The sequence below is a fragment of the Diplotaxodon limnothrissa genome, linkage group LG1 (assembly GCF_057381915.1).
Source record: "Diplotaxodon limnothrissa isolate DT_005_m linkage group LG1, D_limnothrissa_male_GT1.1, whole genome shotgun sequence".
NCBI lineage: Eukaryota > Metazoa > Chordata > Actinopteri > Cichliformes > Cichlidae > Diplotaxodon > Diplotaxodon limnothrissa.
In genome coordinates, this window is record NC_140596.1 from 10,249,751 (window position 1) to 10,270,273 (window position 20,523).

A 20,523-nucleotide genomic window follows, 5' to 3' on the forward strand; every position below is an offset into this window, starting at 1 on the left:
AAGCAGAAAAACTTTACTTTTTTAAAATGTAAACCATAAAGATGACTGACAGTGGGAATTAGTGAATGATAGTTTGACACATAAAAGGGACATAGTTTAATGATGGAATGGGGTGATGGAGGTTGGATGTAGGCAGGTTTTGACATTGTAAGATCTAAAAGAAATTATTTACAGTGCCGTAAGATTTTTTTTCCATGCAAGTAGCTATAAAAAAAAAGACTCTAGTCTGACATATGTTTAAAAAAAATCATATACATGCATGCACATGGATCTAGTTTTCGCAAAATGGTTCCAAGGATATTTTTCAGACATTTTCCCCATTACAGGACCAGGCCATAGAAGAGGAAATGTAGGTTATAAATAGGAATCAAAAGAACTCCCCCACCGATTATTAGTAAGAGAGTGTGGCATCTTTGAAAGTGGGACAGCTTTTGAGTATTTTACAAGACAGGTGAAAGAAACATGTGTGTTAAATCATCGTACCGGTTCACTTGGGTCAGCTCTACCATAAAAGAAAAGAGATTACAAAGGAAACTAATGAAGACACTGATCAAAGTCTGTAATGGTAATGTGTAGCAGGTGTTTCAGACCTTTGCAATCCGCCCCTGCACTGCCCTCCCGCCGCCAAAGCCACTTCATCCGTGAAACTTTCTCATGTATTTCACGTGTGCTTTGATAGGAACAATGGACAGAACATATTTCAGCACTATTCAAACTATGTTACGAGCAATCTGGTTCAACTCTTGAAAGGCAACTGTGGGTGATATACAAAGGCAGCCACACAGACGCTGTGCGTTTACGGTGCACTTTCATGATTGCTGGCGAGTTGAAAAGGGCTGACGTGGTAAAGGCCCACACCGGCAGGAAAAAAAGCACCTGGATTTGAGACGCATGCAAGAGTTGAAAGAAAGTTGGCTAGACTTGAAGTGGAGCCCGTTCAAAGCATGATTGCTATTTTTACACGTATCGAAGATGAAAGTGGCACTGTGCTTGATTTAAAAAATGAGGAAAGTACATGCAATAGCCTTAATAAAGACCTTAAGATTCTGTTGAGACTTTTAAATAATGATATCAATAATAGAAAAAACTCGGTAAGCAATAAATTCATTAAAAACGACATTTCGACTCTAGTACAAGCAATACTACTACTCAAAATTGCCGAATAGGTCTGTGACTTTTGCTTTCGCTTTAAATTATGTCTCTCACATTTTTCCTCTAAATGCCACAGCCATTTTAGGGGCTTAAAACACCGATTTAAAAGCCATGCTGACCGGCCTATGTGCAATATATAGATCTGTACCTGCGCCACACCTGCGTAGTGCAAAGTCTTGAGCGTGCCGAATCTGCTTCCGCCGCGAGCTCACGCTCGAGCTGGGAATTGTAGTTCTAAGTGTTACGCTTTTAAAATCTCCCCCAACAATTTCTCCACGGAAACTCATTTTAAACTGGAGGAATTGAAGACTGGAGTCTCGTAGAAATGAAATACACGGCTTCACTCGCAGACGCTCTTCCTGGCACGAAAATAGCGGGATATGCAGTTTATTCGTGCACTACAACGACCGACGTCGCCCCTAATGAAAGCGAGGCAGTGTAAACACAACTCCAGGAACATGAAAAGATCGGGTGACAGTGAGGGGGAGAAGAGAAGAAAGGTATTGATAGCGTTTTTCTCCGTTAGGTCTGGCATATTTCTAAGCCCTGTCGCTCTTTGAATATCTAATGCTCCGTATGTGATGCTGCTGGCTGCATTTTGAAGGCTAGAAAGCCGGGAATGTCAGCGCATACTTCACCTTGCCTGTTTCCTTTATTGTGTTTTCCATTTTTTCCCCCCACCAGTCTGCCACAATGAAGAATTACAGTTACGTTAAAATGGTGTTTTGCCACGTAGAGACACTGCCGATGAGAAAATAGAGGTTGCAGAGTAACGCCTCGACAGCATCCTACATCAAGTTGAAATACGATATGAATTACAGCAGGCTACACAATTATGAAAAAATAGTGGACATTGCAACTATTTCAATGCATAGATATCTTTCTTTTTTTTAATTAAAACAAACAAAAGACAGAGTCGAGGCTCAAGTTGGGATGTTATTCTGGTGTGAAGAATAAACAATGAATCACTTGTATGGCATCAGCAGCTGTGCAGCTCAGTCTAACAGTAAAAACAAAAGGTAAAGTTAGTGTGAAGTGTAGCCGGGATTTGGCATGCTGCCAGGCCAGCAGTCTCCAGCTGCTTCAGGCTTTACTACAGATGCAGTGGATAATGGTTTGTGCTCTGACATACAGTAGAAATGATAACCTATTGGCTAATGTTGCCACTGCTGTTGTTAAAGAACAACCTGTGCTAATGTGCCAGCTGTAGAACCTGATACTGAAAAAAATAGGATTTAAATAAGGGTCACATGATGTGAGCAGAGATGGGTACCTATGTGTTGTGTGTGCTGATGTGTCGAGCTTTGTAAAAGCTGGAACTTTGCAGTTTGTGGACATTCTAATGGAAGAGAGGAAACTGCTGTGCACTAGGCATCCAGGGCTGCTTCATCACAGTCATTTCTCTTAGCATCTGCCTATCTGCCTGTCTGTTTCTTCTCATATCTCCAGACTTGGACGCCGTCTGCTGTGGCGCATGTGTTTGGATCATGTTAGACAGCAGTGAAACTATGTAGGACGTGGTTCCTCCTGTTTATGAAAGCAGCCATGGCAGCCAGATGAGCGGCTCAGAGAGAGAACTCATTCTAGTTGGCCCTCAGGCAGTACTGCACAGACCTAATGGCTTAGCTGTCTTTCTCCTTAGATAAATAAAAGGATGAGCGAGAGAATTAGTAACTGCAAAAGTTCTTTAAAACTGTACAGCGGCCAAAGCGAAAGCTGCGTGCGTTTTGAACGGTTTTCACAATATCACTGGTTGTATAAAGACACAGTTATTATGTTAACTAATACCTTGGATATGATGGTTGTCTTATCTAGTAAATGAGTGTGTCTGCAATAGTGCCCAAAGTGAGAGATGCACTGTGATGGGTGCACTGTTATTCCGAGTTGTGGAATGCAAGCCCCAACAGATTAGTGCCAAATGAATACACAGTCTCCTCAGAAAATCCCATCACAACAAGTCAGTATAGCATAGACAGCCATGGCTTCTTTCTATATATCTTTTTTTAAATGAAAGAGAACATTTGTCTGAGTCCCCGAGGGGAATTAACCCCACCTAGTCATACCAATTCACATTTATGTCATTTATTTAGGTTTTTCATCATTCAGGCTAGTGAAAACACTCACTCATCAGATTTCATTTTGTTTGTATCAGAAAAAAAAAGTTTTTATAGATTTGTACTTTGTCTTAGGTTGTCAAGTAGCTACAATTTCTTGAATTTTCTCATCATACTAATGTTTAACCTCTAGTACGCTAATGAATTTAAAACTTTTAAGTATGTTTTATCAGTGTTGTCATCACAGGATAAATTTCCACTCATGCCCTGGCAAGTGTGAAAACAGCACCGACCCTGTCCCTTAACCCGATGTTCTAATGTTGTCTTTGATGCAAGCTTGCCATTTGGACAGCGATGACAAGTATTAAGTGCTGTGGTGAAACAGGAAGTGTGTCTGTGTGCGTGAGCAGCAGGCTAAGTAATGTTCACACAGGGTCACCAGATGTTGTGAGGTCCTGGGCTCAAACCAGCCCATTGCTTAGATCAGCCTCATTGGTTTGTTCTGGTTGTGGCACCTAGTGCAAGCTGTTTAGGGTATTTAATTTCTAAACACCCATTAAAATGGTTTGTGTTTCCCTTGGCGATTCTGTTAAATTAACATCTACTGAAGTAAAAGCTGATTATGTGGCCACACATCCAGACATGGTTAATCAATTTTCCCCCACAAAATGTTAGCTGGTGAATTAGTGTAAAGGAAACGATTTATGGCAACTAATGCCGACGTCCTGTCATGTCAAGCCTGGTGTTTTAGCAAGAGGGGGGTGTCAGATTCAGCGCATTCAGCAGCTTTGCGCTCTGCCGGCCATCTTTTTCTCCCTCTAAACCCAAGCTACATGCTGCTTGCTCTATTAATGAGCCAATAATGGAGAAATAGTGTTAGGTACTGACATAAAACATGGGTATGGATACCTAAGGCAGGGTAGCACATAAGCTCCAGCAGAGCTAGATTTACACCTAGGTCCTGTGTAGAATGGTAGAAAGGGGAACAGTCAGTATGGGGGCTCTCACTGCTTCATCAGACCCCCGCTGGTCGAGCTGTGGAAAAGCCAAGGCGCAGAAAAATACGGCTGTGGCAGATAATGATACCATTACACTAATGGAGCTGGCAAATGAAGGAGAACCCAGATGCCTGCTTTATTACCAGAGGGGGTCATTTCCTCGCTGCATTCCTAATGGCCTGAGCACACAGTATTGATCAGGCTATCATGCTGCTAATCCCCTACAGAATTACTTATCGCTGGCTAGGTGTCGATCTGCCACATGCCCTGTGCTGGCCTTGCCGTTGGGCGGCTGCTGCATGTCCAGCAGGGACCCACTGGACTGTTCACCCAATCATGATTTAGGGGCAAGTAGGGATGGCGTCTGGGAGGTCTTCAACGATGGACTGGTTAATTCAATGTGTGTAAAAAAGAGGCAAATGAACCTAACAGCTTTGGTTTAATTAAGGAGCAGGCAGTGATGTGGCTCCACCCTCTTTATGGCCCCACTGGACACTGTGGAGCTGGTAAAGCTGTAAGGTTGGGTGTTGTTCTCAGTAATTTGGTTGTGCAGTAAATAAAAACAGGGCTGCAGCAGCAGCAGCAGCAGGATATGTCCGCCTGGTTTGATTATAAAGATGTCTGTGTACTTAACTTTGTTTTAAGAAGTCTGTGTGCAAATGTGTTTCATTAGGCCAAAGACTTTCCCACTTCTGGTTCTGATTAGTGTGAAAAAAGAAATTTCAATTATTAATGACATTCATTGGTCGAACATGACTGCGAATGGTGAAGCCAGGGTCCATAAACATCAGAAATAAATAGGATGGTCAGGGCTCTTTGCCCAGAGCTTGACCTGTCATATACACGGTCTCTTTATCAGGGCCCTGTGTGTGTTAACATCCTCAGGCCATTGTAAGTGTGGCATCCTAGCATTAGCAGACCCCTCTTGTCACCTCTGGCCTTGGCTAATCAAAGTGTTTACCTTAAGGGTGCGCATTTAGCATTGCTCGTTAGGACTTCTCCAGTAGCCATAAAGAGGTATTTATATATTTCCATCTAGAATAACCTGTCGTAGCTAGGGAAACTAGCTATTGATCCAGGTATTTAGTCATTTCTTTCTGCGTGCCCCATCAATATTGTGCAAACATTCGTCCAGGCGTCCATTTGAGAGTTGACCTAAGCCCTGGCCTCCATATTTTGCTCCCATTGGAGTTCAGTGATATACTATTATGAAAAGTAAAATCAATGAATGAATATGAAGTTTGGTGTGTAATATAGCGCAGGCTGGCGGCCCCAGGTCTTTCATTGATCAACTGCGTGAGTGTTGGAGGGGTCTGATTAGACTGCTGCTGAGCTTTTCTTCTACATGTCTTTACACTGTTTTGCCTATTTGATCTTTGCTCATATATTTGTTTGGAGATGTTACAGATCATCATTTTTTTATTAAATCAGCCCACACAGAACTGTTCCAAGGATTTATGTCATTATGTGTACTAAAGTTAACCTAAGATAACACACAAATTAAAAATATTGCTGTTGTGTTAGTGATTTAGTTTAAATATGATTTCACTTTAGTCAATTTAACAAATAATTTTTGAGCGTATTTGCTACTTTCTTATTGTTATTGATAAAGATTATGACCACAGTAATGTGTATGTGGTAGAATGTTAGATTTTACAGATTGTGCATGAATGCTTACAAGTGCAGAAATTCTAAGAATGGCTTAACGAGTTTCTGTTTATTACAAATGAAAAAGTTGATTAGCAAATCATGATCATCGTGAAAAACCCTGGTTAATTTTCCTTCATTTCACCTTTCATCCATTCTATAATATTAGTCTTTGTTGAATAAACAGCATGATGATGCATGATGTCTACATTTGGCTTGCATGTGGAAGGATATAAGCTTTTATGGTCCACCGGTACTGTGCCAAGGTATGTGTTTAAATGACTTGATGGGGACTCCTATATATGGTAGAAATTACAGTTTGGTGTTGCTTGAAAATGCAATCCTGCAGTCATACTGAAAGAAGCATCTGCAGTGGTTTCTTCTAACCACTAGCTGCAACCTGCTCATCCAGATTAGTTAGTTGCTACTTGCTGCTAGGTGGTCATAATGTTGTTGTTCTGAACTGTGTACTTCTTTTACATATGGTTCTAATCAAAATTAATAGAAGAGTTAATAGTCCACAACGAAGTTTTCTTATAAGATCGCTCTCAAACAGCATGCTGCAGAGTGTTAGCTTGTCTTATAGCACAAGCATCTTCAATAGCAAGAACAGACTAGACAAATGTTGAAAAGAGGCTTGCATTATAATGACTTATAGTGACCGACCAAAAGAAGAACTTTATCTGGAGTTTGGAAGGTTTTTGGTTTAAAAAAATGTGACTTTCTTGCTGTCATTTCTGGGTGCGCTGCTTCTTTGTTTTTGTCTTCTCACCCTTTATGAGAAGAGTATGATAGGAATGATGTCAGGCTTAGGGGTTCTGTTTTCTGTCTTGTTAAATTAACAAAGATTTTTACACTGGCAAATAGCGGGCTCAGATTTATCCTTCCAGCAACTGGGAACCAAGCAGAGGGGTGATGATTGAGGATTATGCAAGGCTAATAGGGGTTTTTCCAACGACAGAATATTTTGTGCCCCAAAGTTTGGAACAATAAGTCAAAATTGAGCTTTTTTTTAAAAAGCCCAACTTCGCAGCTCTGCTGTGGGAACATTAATGGGAGTGAGCCATACGTTGACTATATTTAAATGGCCTAAAAGTATAATAGGCAGCCTATTAAGACAGGAGGACTCTTTACAGCATTGCACAAAATATTTATTTCTTCTTAACAGAACAGGAGAATATTTTATGTATTGACTTGGTTGTGTGTTTTTATTTTATCCCTATTTCATGATGACATTTGGATGTTTTTATATTCTATAAAGCTTTGACAGAAGCCACTGTTTTAACTATAGTACTGTATACCTATATATTGACTCAGACATTAGGAAAAGAAAACTGTTAGACTGTTAGAACTGAAAAAAATGTAATGGTGTATTACAGCTACTTGTCATACATATTGTTTGGAAAGTTGATGAGCTGATGTGTTACACCCATATGTATATATAAACCAATGCTTTTCTTGCTATGCTATCTTTAGCATTTACAACGTAGACATTTTTTTTTCTCCTATGGATGCAGTAACTAGGATTGTCCAAACAGCTCCCGACAACTTTGGTGCCTGTCACCCCCTACCGATCACCTCATATTAGTGTTGAGGCATTAGCCAAAGATGTCATCATATTTGAAAACAAGGCTGAGATGTGGATCATGCAAACTGGCCGACTTGGTCAGCCGTCAGATTCAATGAGATTACATCAACTGTGACCTGCACAAGTAGGGTTCACCTGTCAAGCATGTGGCCTGTCACAAAAGAGACATAGAATAATCAGTTCAATCAATAGATGTTGGAGGCTCATCGGGCTGATGCTGAATAAACATGGGGATGACCCTCTCAACTCATACACAGAGGCTAGAGCCTCCTGGGGGTTCATTAGCCACCCGAGGCTATGATCCAAGTGAGTTGTTATTCTTTGTTTCTGTTTGTTTGGCATTCTGGTGTCTGTGTGTGTGTTTGTGCACTTGTACGAATGTGCACTAGGTGTGGGTAGGTGGTTTGGGGTTGGGCGTATCTTTGAATAAATATTGTCTAATAATTATCTCTGTGTGTCGCGGCTGCCCTTGGTGTAACTGCTCGGAGAACATAAGACACAAGGAATCAATAAGCACCATGGAGGCTGGAAAGATTAGCAACTGCGATTGTAATAATGCCTCCTTCCGTCTGCACTTATTCAGTCTTCAGTGAAAGACATGACTAATAATCAGTGTTACCCAGAATACGTCCTATTGGTACTGGGTGTTACTAACTTTAGCTAACGCCATTAAAAACTGTTTCCCTGTGCAACGCCACCTGCATAGGACAGAGCAGTCTTCATGCTGTTTATTTGTGAATTTATTTTCCTTTACAGTGACTCACCTTTCCAATAAAGTACAAGTACCTACTGCTGGAGTGGTTGCACCACATCTGGTTTCAATGGAAAGTCCAAAACCCTTCATTCACAAAAGCTGCAGGAGACCAGGTTCACAAGGTGCTGTAAATACTAACTGTTAATTTGTACATCATAAGTTCTTTTCCATAAACGTGAGCAATGAAAGTGTGTTAAAATACCTGGCATTTCGCTTGTTTCTTTGCAGAAGCTCAACATAGGAAGTGCCTCCTGCAACCAAAGGCAGATTTCAGCTTTATTCATGTAGTCAGCTGGAGCTGCAGTTAGTCTCCTCTGCTAACCATCTTAAATGGAATACCCTTAGTTATTTTCTGCTTGTACCCAACATAATAATATGTAGTAATTTAGTGTTACTATGGGAAGAGTTTGATGGGAACGATGTCAGGCGTAGGCGTTCTCTTTTCTGTCTTGTTAAATTATCAGACGGTGATAATTTTACGGTGGCAGTTAAAAGTTAAAACAGAAAAAGACAAATTAATTTTGTGAAAACACACAAATGGCTTTAAAAATAACTTTTCCATCCTTAGTACATTAGGTTTAGCGCTTCCACCAGAGGATGTTAGTAACTAGAGCAACTTGCAGTCTGGAGTAGCTGTCTGAGTTATCCTGCATTTGCTTTCATGGAGCACTTTGTATTGCTCATTCCAGCATTTACTTGGCATCAAGTCTTTGAGAAGTGTTTGCTCACTTCAGGTGGTCTGTTCATGTCTCAGTGATTCTTTCTCTGAACCCCCGTGTGTTTTTTCTTCATCAGTCTAACTTTTCCTTGCATATGCGAGGGAGCCAACGACAGCTTGACTGGCATGCTGTCAGGCAGGTGATGCCTTTCCAATGGTGGAGCATCAGCCCTTTACTGAGTGCTTGTATGCGTGAGTGTGTGTGTGTGTGTAGAAAAAGCGGGGGTATTGTCAGGACGTGACCGGCACACTTTGCATGTTCTTCTCGAGACAGGTGCTTCTGGGCGAGCACTGGTGCATGACAGTTGCCTTTCATCGCTGTCTTCTCTACACTTAACCCCTGACCGGCCCTCCCTTCTTCCTCTAGCTCCTCATCCTCTTCTCTTCTTTCCTCCCTCCCTCTCTCCACCACGTCTGACCTCTTCTCACGGCGCCTCCCTCGGCCGTCCTGAGTGATGGACTGCGAAGGCTAGTAGGCGGCTTGCGCTTTGCATGTGGTGGTGGTGGTGTGCTGCGGCAGGCTTGTCACAAGCCTAACACTGTCAGGCCTCGGAAATCCAGCTGTCCAGACCAAACTGCGCACACTCATTTCCACACACTTACACCCACACCGCAACTTTTTGTTCAACAGTCTGTAATTCCATCCACTGGTGCTGTCAAGCACTTGATCAAACGTGCATAAAGAAAGGAGCCCCTTGGCTGAATCCCATCCTATCTCTTCCTATCATAATGTAGGCAGATCTTCCCTCCTCTGCCTGTTTCTTCAACTCTGTTTATTCAGATGAGCCTGACTGGGGGGCAGCGGGTCACATCCACTTGGCTGGCTAAAATGGTCCTGAATCGAGGGTTGTCTCCAGTGAGATGAAGGGAGAAAAAAAACACAAGAAGGGGTTAGGGAGGGCTGCCGAGCGGTCATGTCAGGGCTGTTTTCGGGGTTGTTTGTGTGCGTGCGTGTGCGTGCATGTGTGTGTGCATGTGGCATGGCAGAAGTAGGGGTTAGGGAGTTTGAGGGTTCAGTTGTCAACCCCTGTGTCATGCTTGCCCTGGCCCTGTTATGTAGAGGGCATCTACTGTCATTTGTTTCAGGACTGTCTGAAGTGGAGTGAGCCGCAGAAGCATAAAAAGTAGTCAGCAGAGTGTAAGCTCTCAGGTGCCTCGACGTACCACACTTTAATTTAAAAGTACAAACTCAAACACTGTAGGTGCTAATCCCTTATTAATTTGACATGCCAAAGTTTGTCTTATCCAGTTTGTCTTTTAGCGATTTGTTTTGGGGTTGCACTTTGAACCTCTGTTATTCCTGCATACATTGAAGATGGGGACTGATCCTGATGTTTTCCGTAGCACATCGTTACTGTTATATATATATTTTTTGCCTCTTTGTTCTTTGAGCTTTATCATGTTAAGTGAAGTAGGTGGATTAAAGTCATTCTCAAAGCCAACTTTGGAGACGACATACACTAGAAAGACTTTTTTTTTTTTTTTTTTTTTTTTAACAGTTATTTTGTACTTACAAGTTTTTGAAGTTCATCCCAGTGAGTGCGTGTGTGTGTGTGTGTGTGTGTGTGTGTGCTTGTGTATCTGTGTTTGCATTTTAGGCGCATGTGTGCGTTTCATCTGACATGCATCTCCCACATTCTTCCCACTATGGGGAAAAAAAGCAAATGGTTAAGACTCTTTAAATTTGTTGTTTGAGTGTCAGCGAAGACATGAGCACTGCGCACGCCATGAGCTTAATCCAACAACAGCCTGCCTGCCATACTGTACACCCGCTATCTGCGAGTGAGTGGACCCCTTCCGCGCAACCATTGTCATATATAGGGGGCATTGTCACATATGAGATGGACTCATGTAAATGTGGTGACAAGCTAGTGTCTCGGCTGACTGACAGCACAGAGGGATTGGGCTAATCTGAGTGACTGATTTGAGGCATGCGGCAGCTCGGCTGTCCCCATAACTCCTGAGAAATAGACAGCTTCAGCAGAGTTATCTGTGTTTGTAAGTCCTTCTGCTGCACTGGGATGACAATAGGGATTAGTGCCAAGGTTCTTTAAACTGTTTTTTTTTTTTTTTTTTCTTTTTTGTGTGGGGGGGGCCTCTTATCGGTGTCTCGGCAGGATGCTGCCGCAGCCAGTTTTCCTTGACTGTCAATTAAAGAGGGGATCATTAACTTCAAGGGTATAAATGTTCTAACACTGGTATTACGTTGGAAAGCTAAGTCGCTGACAGATGTTCCAACTTTAATTCTCCACTTGTTTTTTTGTCCTTTAATTAATTTATGTATCACTATTCGGGTTTTAAATATTTTTTCTCCCTGTCTGCTCTTTGTTAGCCTGTAATCTCAGTTACCATGGTAGTCGCAAAGACGATTGGGCCTTGTCACTCGCCTGTGTTTCTTATGAGGTTCAATCGGCTAATGTATTCAATATCATCCAAACTGAAAGGTAAACAGTATCTAATGGTGCATGTGTTCCTGCACTGCCTCAATACAACCTGAAGTCGCTGGGGGGGAGGAGAACGGTACGTCTGCGCCTAGTTCCCAGGCTTTTCAGGAGGACCCAACTATTTAGAATGGTGCTCGATAAAAACAAGAAGATCACATCCTGTATCTCTGTACATGTGCGGTTCTTTGGGAGGTAAAGGAAAGCAGTGTAATACTTTGGGGTTATCTTTTGGAGGCTTTTATGGCATTTTTGAAGCATGAGTACGACAGCTGTGGTTGAGATTTTCAGCCAATGCGCTGCAGTGGGATGTAGTGAAGGTATATTGTAGGTTGCTGCATGGAGGAAGAAAGAAAACTAGGGGATACGTTAAGGGAAATGGGAAAGAGAGAGGTGACAGAGACTGCTAATGGGCAAACTCTCTTTATCCACTGCCAGTGCCATCACCGGCACTACCCTGTTCTTTTATGACAGCTCTTTTCCTTTGTTCTCCACGTCGGCCCACTCACTGCTGGGGATTCATGACAAGTTTTCACGGGCTGATCAAACGCTGCGGTGACACCTGATTAGGATATAGCGCGTGTTTACAGTCGTGCATGGCGAGGACACCCCCAGCCCCCACCCCCGTTCTCAGACAACAACGGAGACTTCACCTTGACTAATTAAATTTGCACCTGCAATGCCACTGGAGGGCTACATTTATTTATGTCACTCCTTGCATACTTCCTGTGACGTTTAGGAGGCTGAGTTTGCACTAGCTCCTCTGTTGACTTGCACTGTGGTTTACTTCAATAGCCATCTTTATTGTGGCTGAATCTGCCCTGATGTTTGGTAAGGCGGGTTTGTCCTCCGTTTTGGAGGATAGGCAATTGTACCTGGAGCTGTGGCTAGTGGAGATGTGGGGGTGAAATGTGTAAAGTCATAAAATTTTAACGTATGCAAAGGTGTGAAATCCCTCTGACATATAATAATAATAATAATAATAATAATAATAATAATAATAATAAAATACTTGCACATTTTGGCAGCATTATTTTAACATTAACAACTTCCAGATATATTTCTGTAAATTTAGATACCACGTTTAATCATGTGGCAAAACAAATATATGGCAGTGTCATGTAGTGTTTGCTGGCATTCTGTGATTTTTCTAATTTTAAAAAGACTGAGTGCTGCCTGGTAATTGAATCTGTTTTATCTCTTCTGTTCCTTATATCTCATTTTTAATGGTTTTTGGGCGGCTTGTTTAAAGTAATGTGATTTGTGTGTTCCTGGATGAAAAAATACTTATTTAATCATGCAGCAGTGTGCATACATACCATATGTGTGCCTGTAGTGATGATCTGAGTGCGTGCGTGTTTATCTATCTAAATCAGTGTTGAGAGTGCAAAAGGCCACAGCTGAAGTGAGCAGAACATCAGTCACCCAGTAGCAGGAGACAGGAGGCTGATAATTTGTGGCTTTGCCCCCTCCTCTCTCCCTTTCTCTCTGTCTCTCTTTATTTCACCCCCCACAACTCTATTCTGCCTCCCCAGCCTCAAATTGACCAGGCTCGACTGCTGGTCATGCTGTATTACATGGGTTAGATGAAGTAATTATTTCTAGGCCACTGACTACAAGCAAGATTAATAGTTTTTGAAACGGCCATAATGGAGGGCTGACCTGCCATGACATAAGCATTATTTCAAGCTCACCTCCACTCTCATCCCTCTCACCTCTGGGCACCGGCAGAGTGTGATTTATACCTGGGCTAATGAGGGGAGGGAACCTTGGAGCCCGGAGCCAACGGCCTACTAGTCTAGTGTTAAGGCATGTTCCCCCAAATGTATGGGCAGTGTGGTCATCTGAGGAAGGGTGGTACAGTGATTGGTTTTTCAACAAATTAAACCATGTGATTAAAATACACTTTTTGCATTCAATTATTTATTTTATTTTATTTTTTCATGAAACTTTAATAATTTGGGTTGTTCTCTGGAAAGCATTGGGCCTCATTGAGATCTTAATTAAAGACAAATTATTTGCTATTGATGCTGAAGCCCTTTGACCTGTGATTAATTGGTGTGTCCCCCCTAACTCTTGATGATCAGCAGCCTGAAAGATCACAGAACCTGGAAAGTTGTCACTAGGTGGCAGTTGGACATCATATTATCAGATGCACTCTCCTCTTCCTTCCACCACCCTCTTCCTCCCTCCCCTCTGGGCTAAGTACACCTCAGATGTCAGGGTGTTTTATTTTTATTGGATGAGGGCAGTGTGTAATGCATTCACCTCCGTTCCAGCCAGCTGTTAAATGCCCCGGAACATGGTCTGTTCAGGCTCCGCCCCGTTAACCCCTCTGATTGCCTGTAATAATTAGCAGAAGTGAACAGTAACTATGACACCTAGTGAGGGTTTGGAACAGCTTGTGACTCCTTGATAGAATAGAATAGAATAGAATTCAACTTTATTGTCATTGCACATGTCACAGGTACAAGGCAACGAAATGCAGTTTGCATCCATCCAGAAGTGCTTTAGCCATGATATAGATATATTACAAATATATATTAGCAATAATATAGATATGTGAGTATATTACAGTATTATTACTATATTACTATTATGGTATGTTATAATGTACTATAATACACACGTGAAAAGGCTTCAGTGACTTGGGTCTGGCCCAGCGTGCCAACATCCCTTTCGACTTGGTGTGTGTGTCTTTTAAGCTTTAATATTAACCCTTAACTTTAAACACATGCATGCAGTGTGGCATCAGCAATTACATTTTCAAATGGCTGGGTTTGTAAACCTCCAGGATGTTAATCTGTCACTATTCAGGCTACTGGGAAGAGTGAAAAGAGGATTAAGCTATTCAATTCCTGGTAGAATATTTTCCTTTGTTCAGAATGAGTGAAAGAAAAATAAATAAAGAAATAAGGTGGTTTCTCAAGCAAGACAAGTGCTGTCTGCTACATTTCAGGATTTGGCTAATGCCATTATAGCAAACTTATCTGTCCCAGCATTCCAGGAAGACCGACAGACTGTTGTGTAAACAGCCACAAATGATATTCAGCCCATAATTTAATATTAATCTGATAATTCCAGTTTATCTGGGTCAGAAAGTACATTAGAAAGAATTAGACCTGTCCTAGATGTTCTGGTCACATCTGTTTAGAGGCATATGTTTTTCTAGTGGCTTAGATGGTTGTCAGGATTTAAACTTGGGTCATGCGCCTAGCTTGTTAATAATACTGTAATAAAAAGATCTGGATTAACATATAGGTCACCGAATAATTATTAAGGTTATCCTAGTTTTGCTGCATATATATGATAGTGGAAAGATGTTTTTCAGTTTTTGTGTTGCATGTGAACATGGCATACAGCTAAGTTGGAATAATAATCTTGAGTTGTTTTTGTCAACCAACATACTGTATTAAATCTTATGGTTAGCATAAGGTTATAATATACCACATCATAATTGTCACAGCTGTCAACCGATCAGGCACAGCACCCCAGTCTTAGCCCCTCGTTTACCCTTTACTTCCTGCCTCTTGGGTCTTATTGCACATCATCTTTATCCCAGATGAAGTACTAGACTCCGTAGTGTCAGGAGATGATCTAATATGGAACCAAAAGGACACAGAGCTGGGAAATCATCGTCATTTGAAGAGGTTGCTTGTCACAGGATGGGTTTGATCAGCCCGTGCTGCGGTACACAGAGCCGGGTCTTTGCACTGTCTAACAGTGGTACTGGATTAGAGACACAAGCCACTTCGACTGTGATCAGTCACTCACACATGAAGACACGCGGCAGGACTGAAATCCTCCTCGCACACTTCATCCAGATCATGTACAGGCTTCTTCGTCAAGCCTACTGTATGGAAATCAGAAGCACTGCTGTTGACAGTGATGGTACATGTCTGTTTTTGTAAAAATATATTTTTGGTGGCTTTATTTTACAACTAATGTCATCTACATTAATAAAGGTACTTCCGCAGAGAGGGAGCTACAACACCAGGTTGTGTTTGTCTATGCAGCTGCCTGACCTGCCTGAATCCTACTGATCTCTGACATGTTGAGGTGATGGTAGTGTGTGTGAAGAGTCTGGGTTTACACCCTTTAGACACTGTGTATTGCTAAGTGCTATTGAATTGTTTACTGTCACAAATCACAAACCTTTCAATGACCAGGTGCGTCCACCGTCCACCCACTCATCTGTCCATCAGCTGCTCCGCCCTGAGCGATGTGTTGGTCTGCTGGGCTCTGAGGACCGTAGCACTGGTCTTTGGAGCTGGGGATTTTAAACGCTCCACCTGATTATTGATTCTTCTGCCTCGCCGAGCCAGCCAAGCTTGAGAGAAATGTAGTGAAAGAAAGAAAGCAAGCTGCAAAGGGGAAGGGCAGTCTGGTGGCCTTGGTCCTTTGGTCTTCAGGTCTGTCCTTGACACTGCCTATGGGACAGGCCTGGAGGACACCTCTTGTCCTCACTGTAAGCCCCTACCAGCCCCTCCAGCTAACTGGGCCTCCCTGTGGGGCATGCTGCACTTTGCACAGCCATATTGACTTTTTGGAAGGGAAGGAAAAGTGTGGCTGGATGGTGAGAGTGTAAGAGGGAGGGAGGGGGAAATGGGAAAATCGAGGGAGCTTTCTAAAGCAGTGACTTCTCCTTGACTGCACCTCTAGACGCGACAACCCTGTTAGAACAACTCAGTGGCCCTGGTGCCCCGCTGAAAACTGCTAATCACAGTCTTTCAATCAATGCTCTCCTGCCTCTCTTCTCTTCCTCCCTCCATCCCTCTCCCTTCCTCATTTTCTCACTCTTTCCCCTGACTTTCCCTTGACTGAACTGGACCCAGCCTGAATACCGAGGGACTGTGTCTGCATTAAAACTGGCCATTCCACATGGAAAACAGCTGACCTCATGAAAGCATGTTGTAATTTGAAGGTGAAAACTAAAAAGCTTGCTCGATCGACATAATCTTAATGGAAACATTAAGGCCCAGCCACAAACCAACAATGAAGGCAAAAAGGCAAATGGCCCTCGCGTACCGGTGGAGCTAGCCAATTCATAGACATGGCACATGGTCTGTTTTGACTGTAAGGCTGCTAGTTAGAATCCTGGTGAGTGTTTAAAACTAAAAATGCCCTTGAACCAGACTTTTTTTTAACCCTCAGTTACCCCAGTGGGAGAACAGAGAAACTGTTTTATTGTCTACCAGAAAACTTTAGATGTACTGAGCAGCTCCTCTGTGTAAAAATCTGTGGGTATGCGAGTGTGAAGCAGCTAGTATGTTTCTGATAAAGAGCATGTTCAGTCAATCTTTCCCGGACAAATAAAAAAAGGTTATGTAAGGCATGCATCGACAGATCTCTTAAATCCCCATCCTCTCTTTCTCTTCTTCCCTCTCCTCTCCTCTCCAGATCTGACACTTGCTAAAGGTCACAGAAACATCTTTTTTCCCCTTTGAGGTGTAGATAAGTGTGAAATAGATGTTGACACCACAGACACATTGAAAAGCACTTAAACAGAGTGGCTATGTGCCAACCTTTCTAAGTCTGGCTTTGTGCATTTGTAAATACTTTTGAATGATTGATCTCTGACACACGTGTACGCATACTCTCCACCTGAAAGAATTACACGTACCTTGGGATCTTTGGAAGAGTAACTTTAGGTAAGTATGTGAGTGTGAAAGTATACACATGGCTTGCACAGTTAGCCTAGAACAGGACTTTTGATGTTAAATTTTTATACCTAGTGTGTGTTGCTGTACCTTATCTCATACATGTGGCATTTTTCAAATGTGACTGGGTTCCAGTAGAGGTGGTCATATTGTGTGTGTGTGTGTGTGTGTGTGTGTGTGTGTGTGTGTGTGTGTGTGTGTGTGTGTGTGTGTGTGTGTGTGTGTGTGTGTGTGTGTGTGTAAGTGTGTACATCTAATTAATGACTGGCAGTGGTCCCCCACAGCTCTGGTAATGTGCTTAGATCAGTGTTATAAACAGGGCGTGAAAGGTCTGCCCAGCGCCAGCCTTTTAAATGACTGGCCTCTTGTTCAGGTAGATGGATGGAAATGTTCTAATATTAATGATCACGTCCCCTGCTGACCTGTCGCGAGGTGAAATGATCAACGCAGCCTTCAGCTTCCAACAGCAATTAATGGGCCAGAGCCGATCTGTCTGCCATTTGTCATCACTTACTCCACCTGTGCACCCCCGCCGAACACGTGCTAAACATGTCTGTCAATATATACAGAATGTTCACTTCACTGATTTGAAAAAATATGCAATAGTTAATGACATAGCATTTGTTCTCAGTTATTTCTGGACCATTATTTTTCTTCTCCTTAATTTGTTTCTAACCAGAAATGAGAAAACAAAACCAGAAAAAAAAAACCCCAAAAGAAGTCTGATGACTTCAGCATGTCTCAATCCTTTGTTGTGTATCACTGATTATGTTCTTAATAAGTTACTTTGAAGAGACTGTCTTGCATAAAACATGATTTGCAAACGTAAGCTAGACCCACATGTCAAACTGAATCTGTAAACGCATCTCAGGATAATACACGTTACCCAGTAAAATTTACATATTAACAAGAAAGTAGCTGAAAGTCTGTTTATTTGAGATATTTCTGGCAGCATCCTTCTTACTGACCTTTAACTCTCACATTCCAATTCATATTCATAGGCCAGTCCTCAGCAGGAGTATGGACACAAGGGGTTACACATTACCAATGCCCTCGCTCTGAGGTCAGCTCCCACACATTCCAGTTACCCATTTACCAGTCTGCCCAGTTAGCCATCACATTAAGTCACCAAACTTCGAGCTGGTGTTCATAAAATAAATGAATACCACAAGTGGCTGTAAACAAAATGTCAGAATGGGGGGGATTTTTTTCCCCCCTGAATTTTGTTTTTATAGCATGCATGATGAAAACAAGAGATGAAAACAAGAGAGGTCATTTTTGTCGCTGTAACTGCTGATGGAGCTTCTTTTTTCATTAATGTATTTGCAGCATGGGCTTTTTTAGAATAGATATTGTCTTAAAAAGGCATAAAATAAACTTAAACTGAAATAATAAACTATAGCCAGAACCACAAAAATAGAAGCTCTGTGTTTATGCGTGTGTGCGCATCACCTCGAAAATTCTTACCTGTCAGCGACTCATTTTTTTGTGATGGCACCTAGGTGGCATGTTAGATTTAGTCACTATCACATATCTAAAGATGGTGTAGTCCCTGACCTGCACAGATCTTTGTTAAACAAACTGTGCTACAATTAGCCAAAAGGTCCTTTTTGATTGTATTCAACAGTTACAATTATCTGTATATTTGTACTTAAGCTTTGCCAATTCAAAGCTTTGCTAAAGACTTCTACAGCTTTTATATGCATCACACATGCAAACACAAATGTCTTGGTGGAGTAGGCACTCCCTGGCCTTCTCTGTGCCCTGTGTCGCTTCACACGAGCTCCCTACATTCTTCGATCCGGTGCCAAATGGATCTGGGCGGAAACGCCTTTCATGTACATGGGTAGGCTGTCTGTTTGAGTCTGACGTTTTATAGCCGACTTGTCAAAGTTGTTGATTCCCCATCACTTTTGCAGAAAGGGAACAGTTCTGAAATGGGTGTCTCACAAGTACCGGGAGAACACTGTCTAAACACAGTGCTCTATTATAGAGCTATCTCTCATCACGTCATCCTTGGGTTGCAGAAGGATTGCTTGAGATCCATGGTTTTCTGTTTTAATATTGAAATTCGTGCATTGATAGCAGTACTGCCCTCCTTTGGCTGGTATTAAAGAATTTGCATATGTTTTTACTGTGCCTGCACAGATTCTTTGTGGTACATGTATGCTAGGTTATCTGGTGATCTATACTGGCTCTACACATGAACGTTAGCCTGAATAGTTGACTGTTACGCTGTGTTAGCCCAGTGATAAACTGGCAACCTGACCTGGGTGAACCCTTCGTCTTGTCCTTTTATAGCTGAGATAGACACCAGTTCACTGTGACTGTAAATTTGATAAGTAGCTGAGAAAATAGATGAATGGATAGAGCCAAGAAGAATTTCTGTGAACATATCTCAAACAGGGGGACACGTACTGGAACATTTTACTAAACACTGGTGCTTTTACATATCTGTAGTTTATGATGCATCAGCCAAATCTAGACAAGTCCAGTGGAACTCATCTGCCCTCTGTCAGCATTTGTAGATACAGTGCTTTCCAGTGGACCTTCAGGGGCAGAAAAGAGGCTGGAGGTGTTTTTATCCTTGCAGCAGTGGAGTTATCTCACTATTTTGAGCTATTGATGCTAAGCGCTGGACATTAATCTACTCTGTGAAGATCGCTTTGAAGAAAGTGTCCGTTGAAGTGTCACAGATGGGAAATAAATGAAATTAATAAATATATGGTACACAGTTTGATATCTCTTATAGGCCAAGATCAAAGCAAACCAATTGAGTTCTATTCTACCTAATATGTTTTGCTGTGATAAACAGTCCGGCTGAGGGAATAATCCCATCAAGGAAGGGAGAGATTAAAAAAAGGAAAAAAAAAATCAGATATATCACTCAGTACAGACGGTTGGCACGGCTACCGTGAAGCATCCGTGTTATTATGGAATTGGTAATCTCGTTTCTTGGGTCTGAGTGGAAACGCAGACCTTTTTTCCCTGTGATTTTCCTTCTTGAATCAGGTGCAGACACAGAAAAGGGAAGACAGACACAGCAGTTCTCTGATACTGTGAGAGTCCATCTGCTTCAGAGGGCTCTGGTAACTTCTTGTCTTTCGTTTTTTCTCTGGAATTTCTGAGTATCTTGATGTATTTGACACGTGTGTGACAGACCTGGTTATGTGTGATTGGGCTTGAGGCATGGTGCTCACTACCACAGCTACATGTTTTTCAGAAAAGGCCATGCGCTGTGTGTGTATAAGAGCCACTTTTGCACTTGTGTACACAATGGTGGTTTTGCACTATGAATGAAGCAAAGTGTAATGTATTACTTACATGCGCACATATAAAACAGACGGATGCCACTATATGGATGTGTACAGTAGAGTCTCACAGCAGCAGTCAAATAAATACACACACAGGTACACAGCGGCATCCGCACACAACAATAGCCCAGAGCCTCACCTTGATATCTTCAGTTTCTGTCATAAGTTAGAATTTGACACCAATGAATGTGTGTCAG

General features: G+C 42.1%; 1 protein-coding gene across 2 annotated transcripts in view; it reads left to right on the top strand.

Moving 5' to 3' along the window:
* The first annotated feature begins 1,532 nt into the window (after positions 1 to 1,532).
* Positions 1,533 to 20,523, top strand: part of fto (FTO alpha-ketoglutarate dependent dioxygenase) — a 113,037-nt gene continuing 94,046 nt past the window's right edge. Inside the window, exon 1 of one of the 2 annotated variants that reach the window (XM_085363839.1) lies at positions 1,533 to 1,652. In XM_085363839.1, coding sequence (XP_085219965.1) covers positions 1,533 to 1,652 — 120 coding nt within the window. The remainder of the gene's footprint in view (positions 1,653 to 20,523) is intronic. The other variant, XM_085363910.1, reaches the window with a different exon arrangement.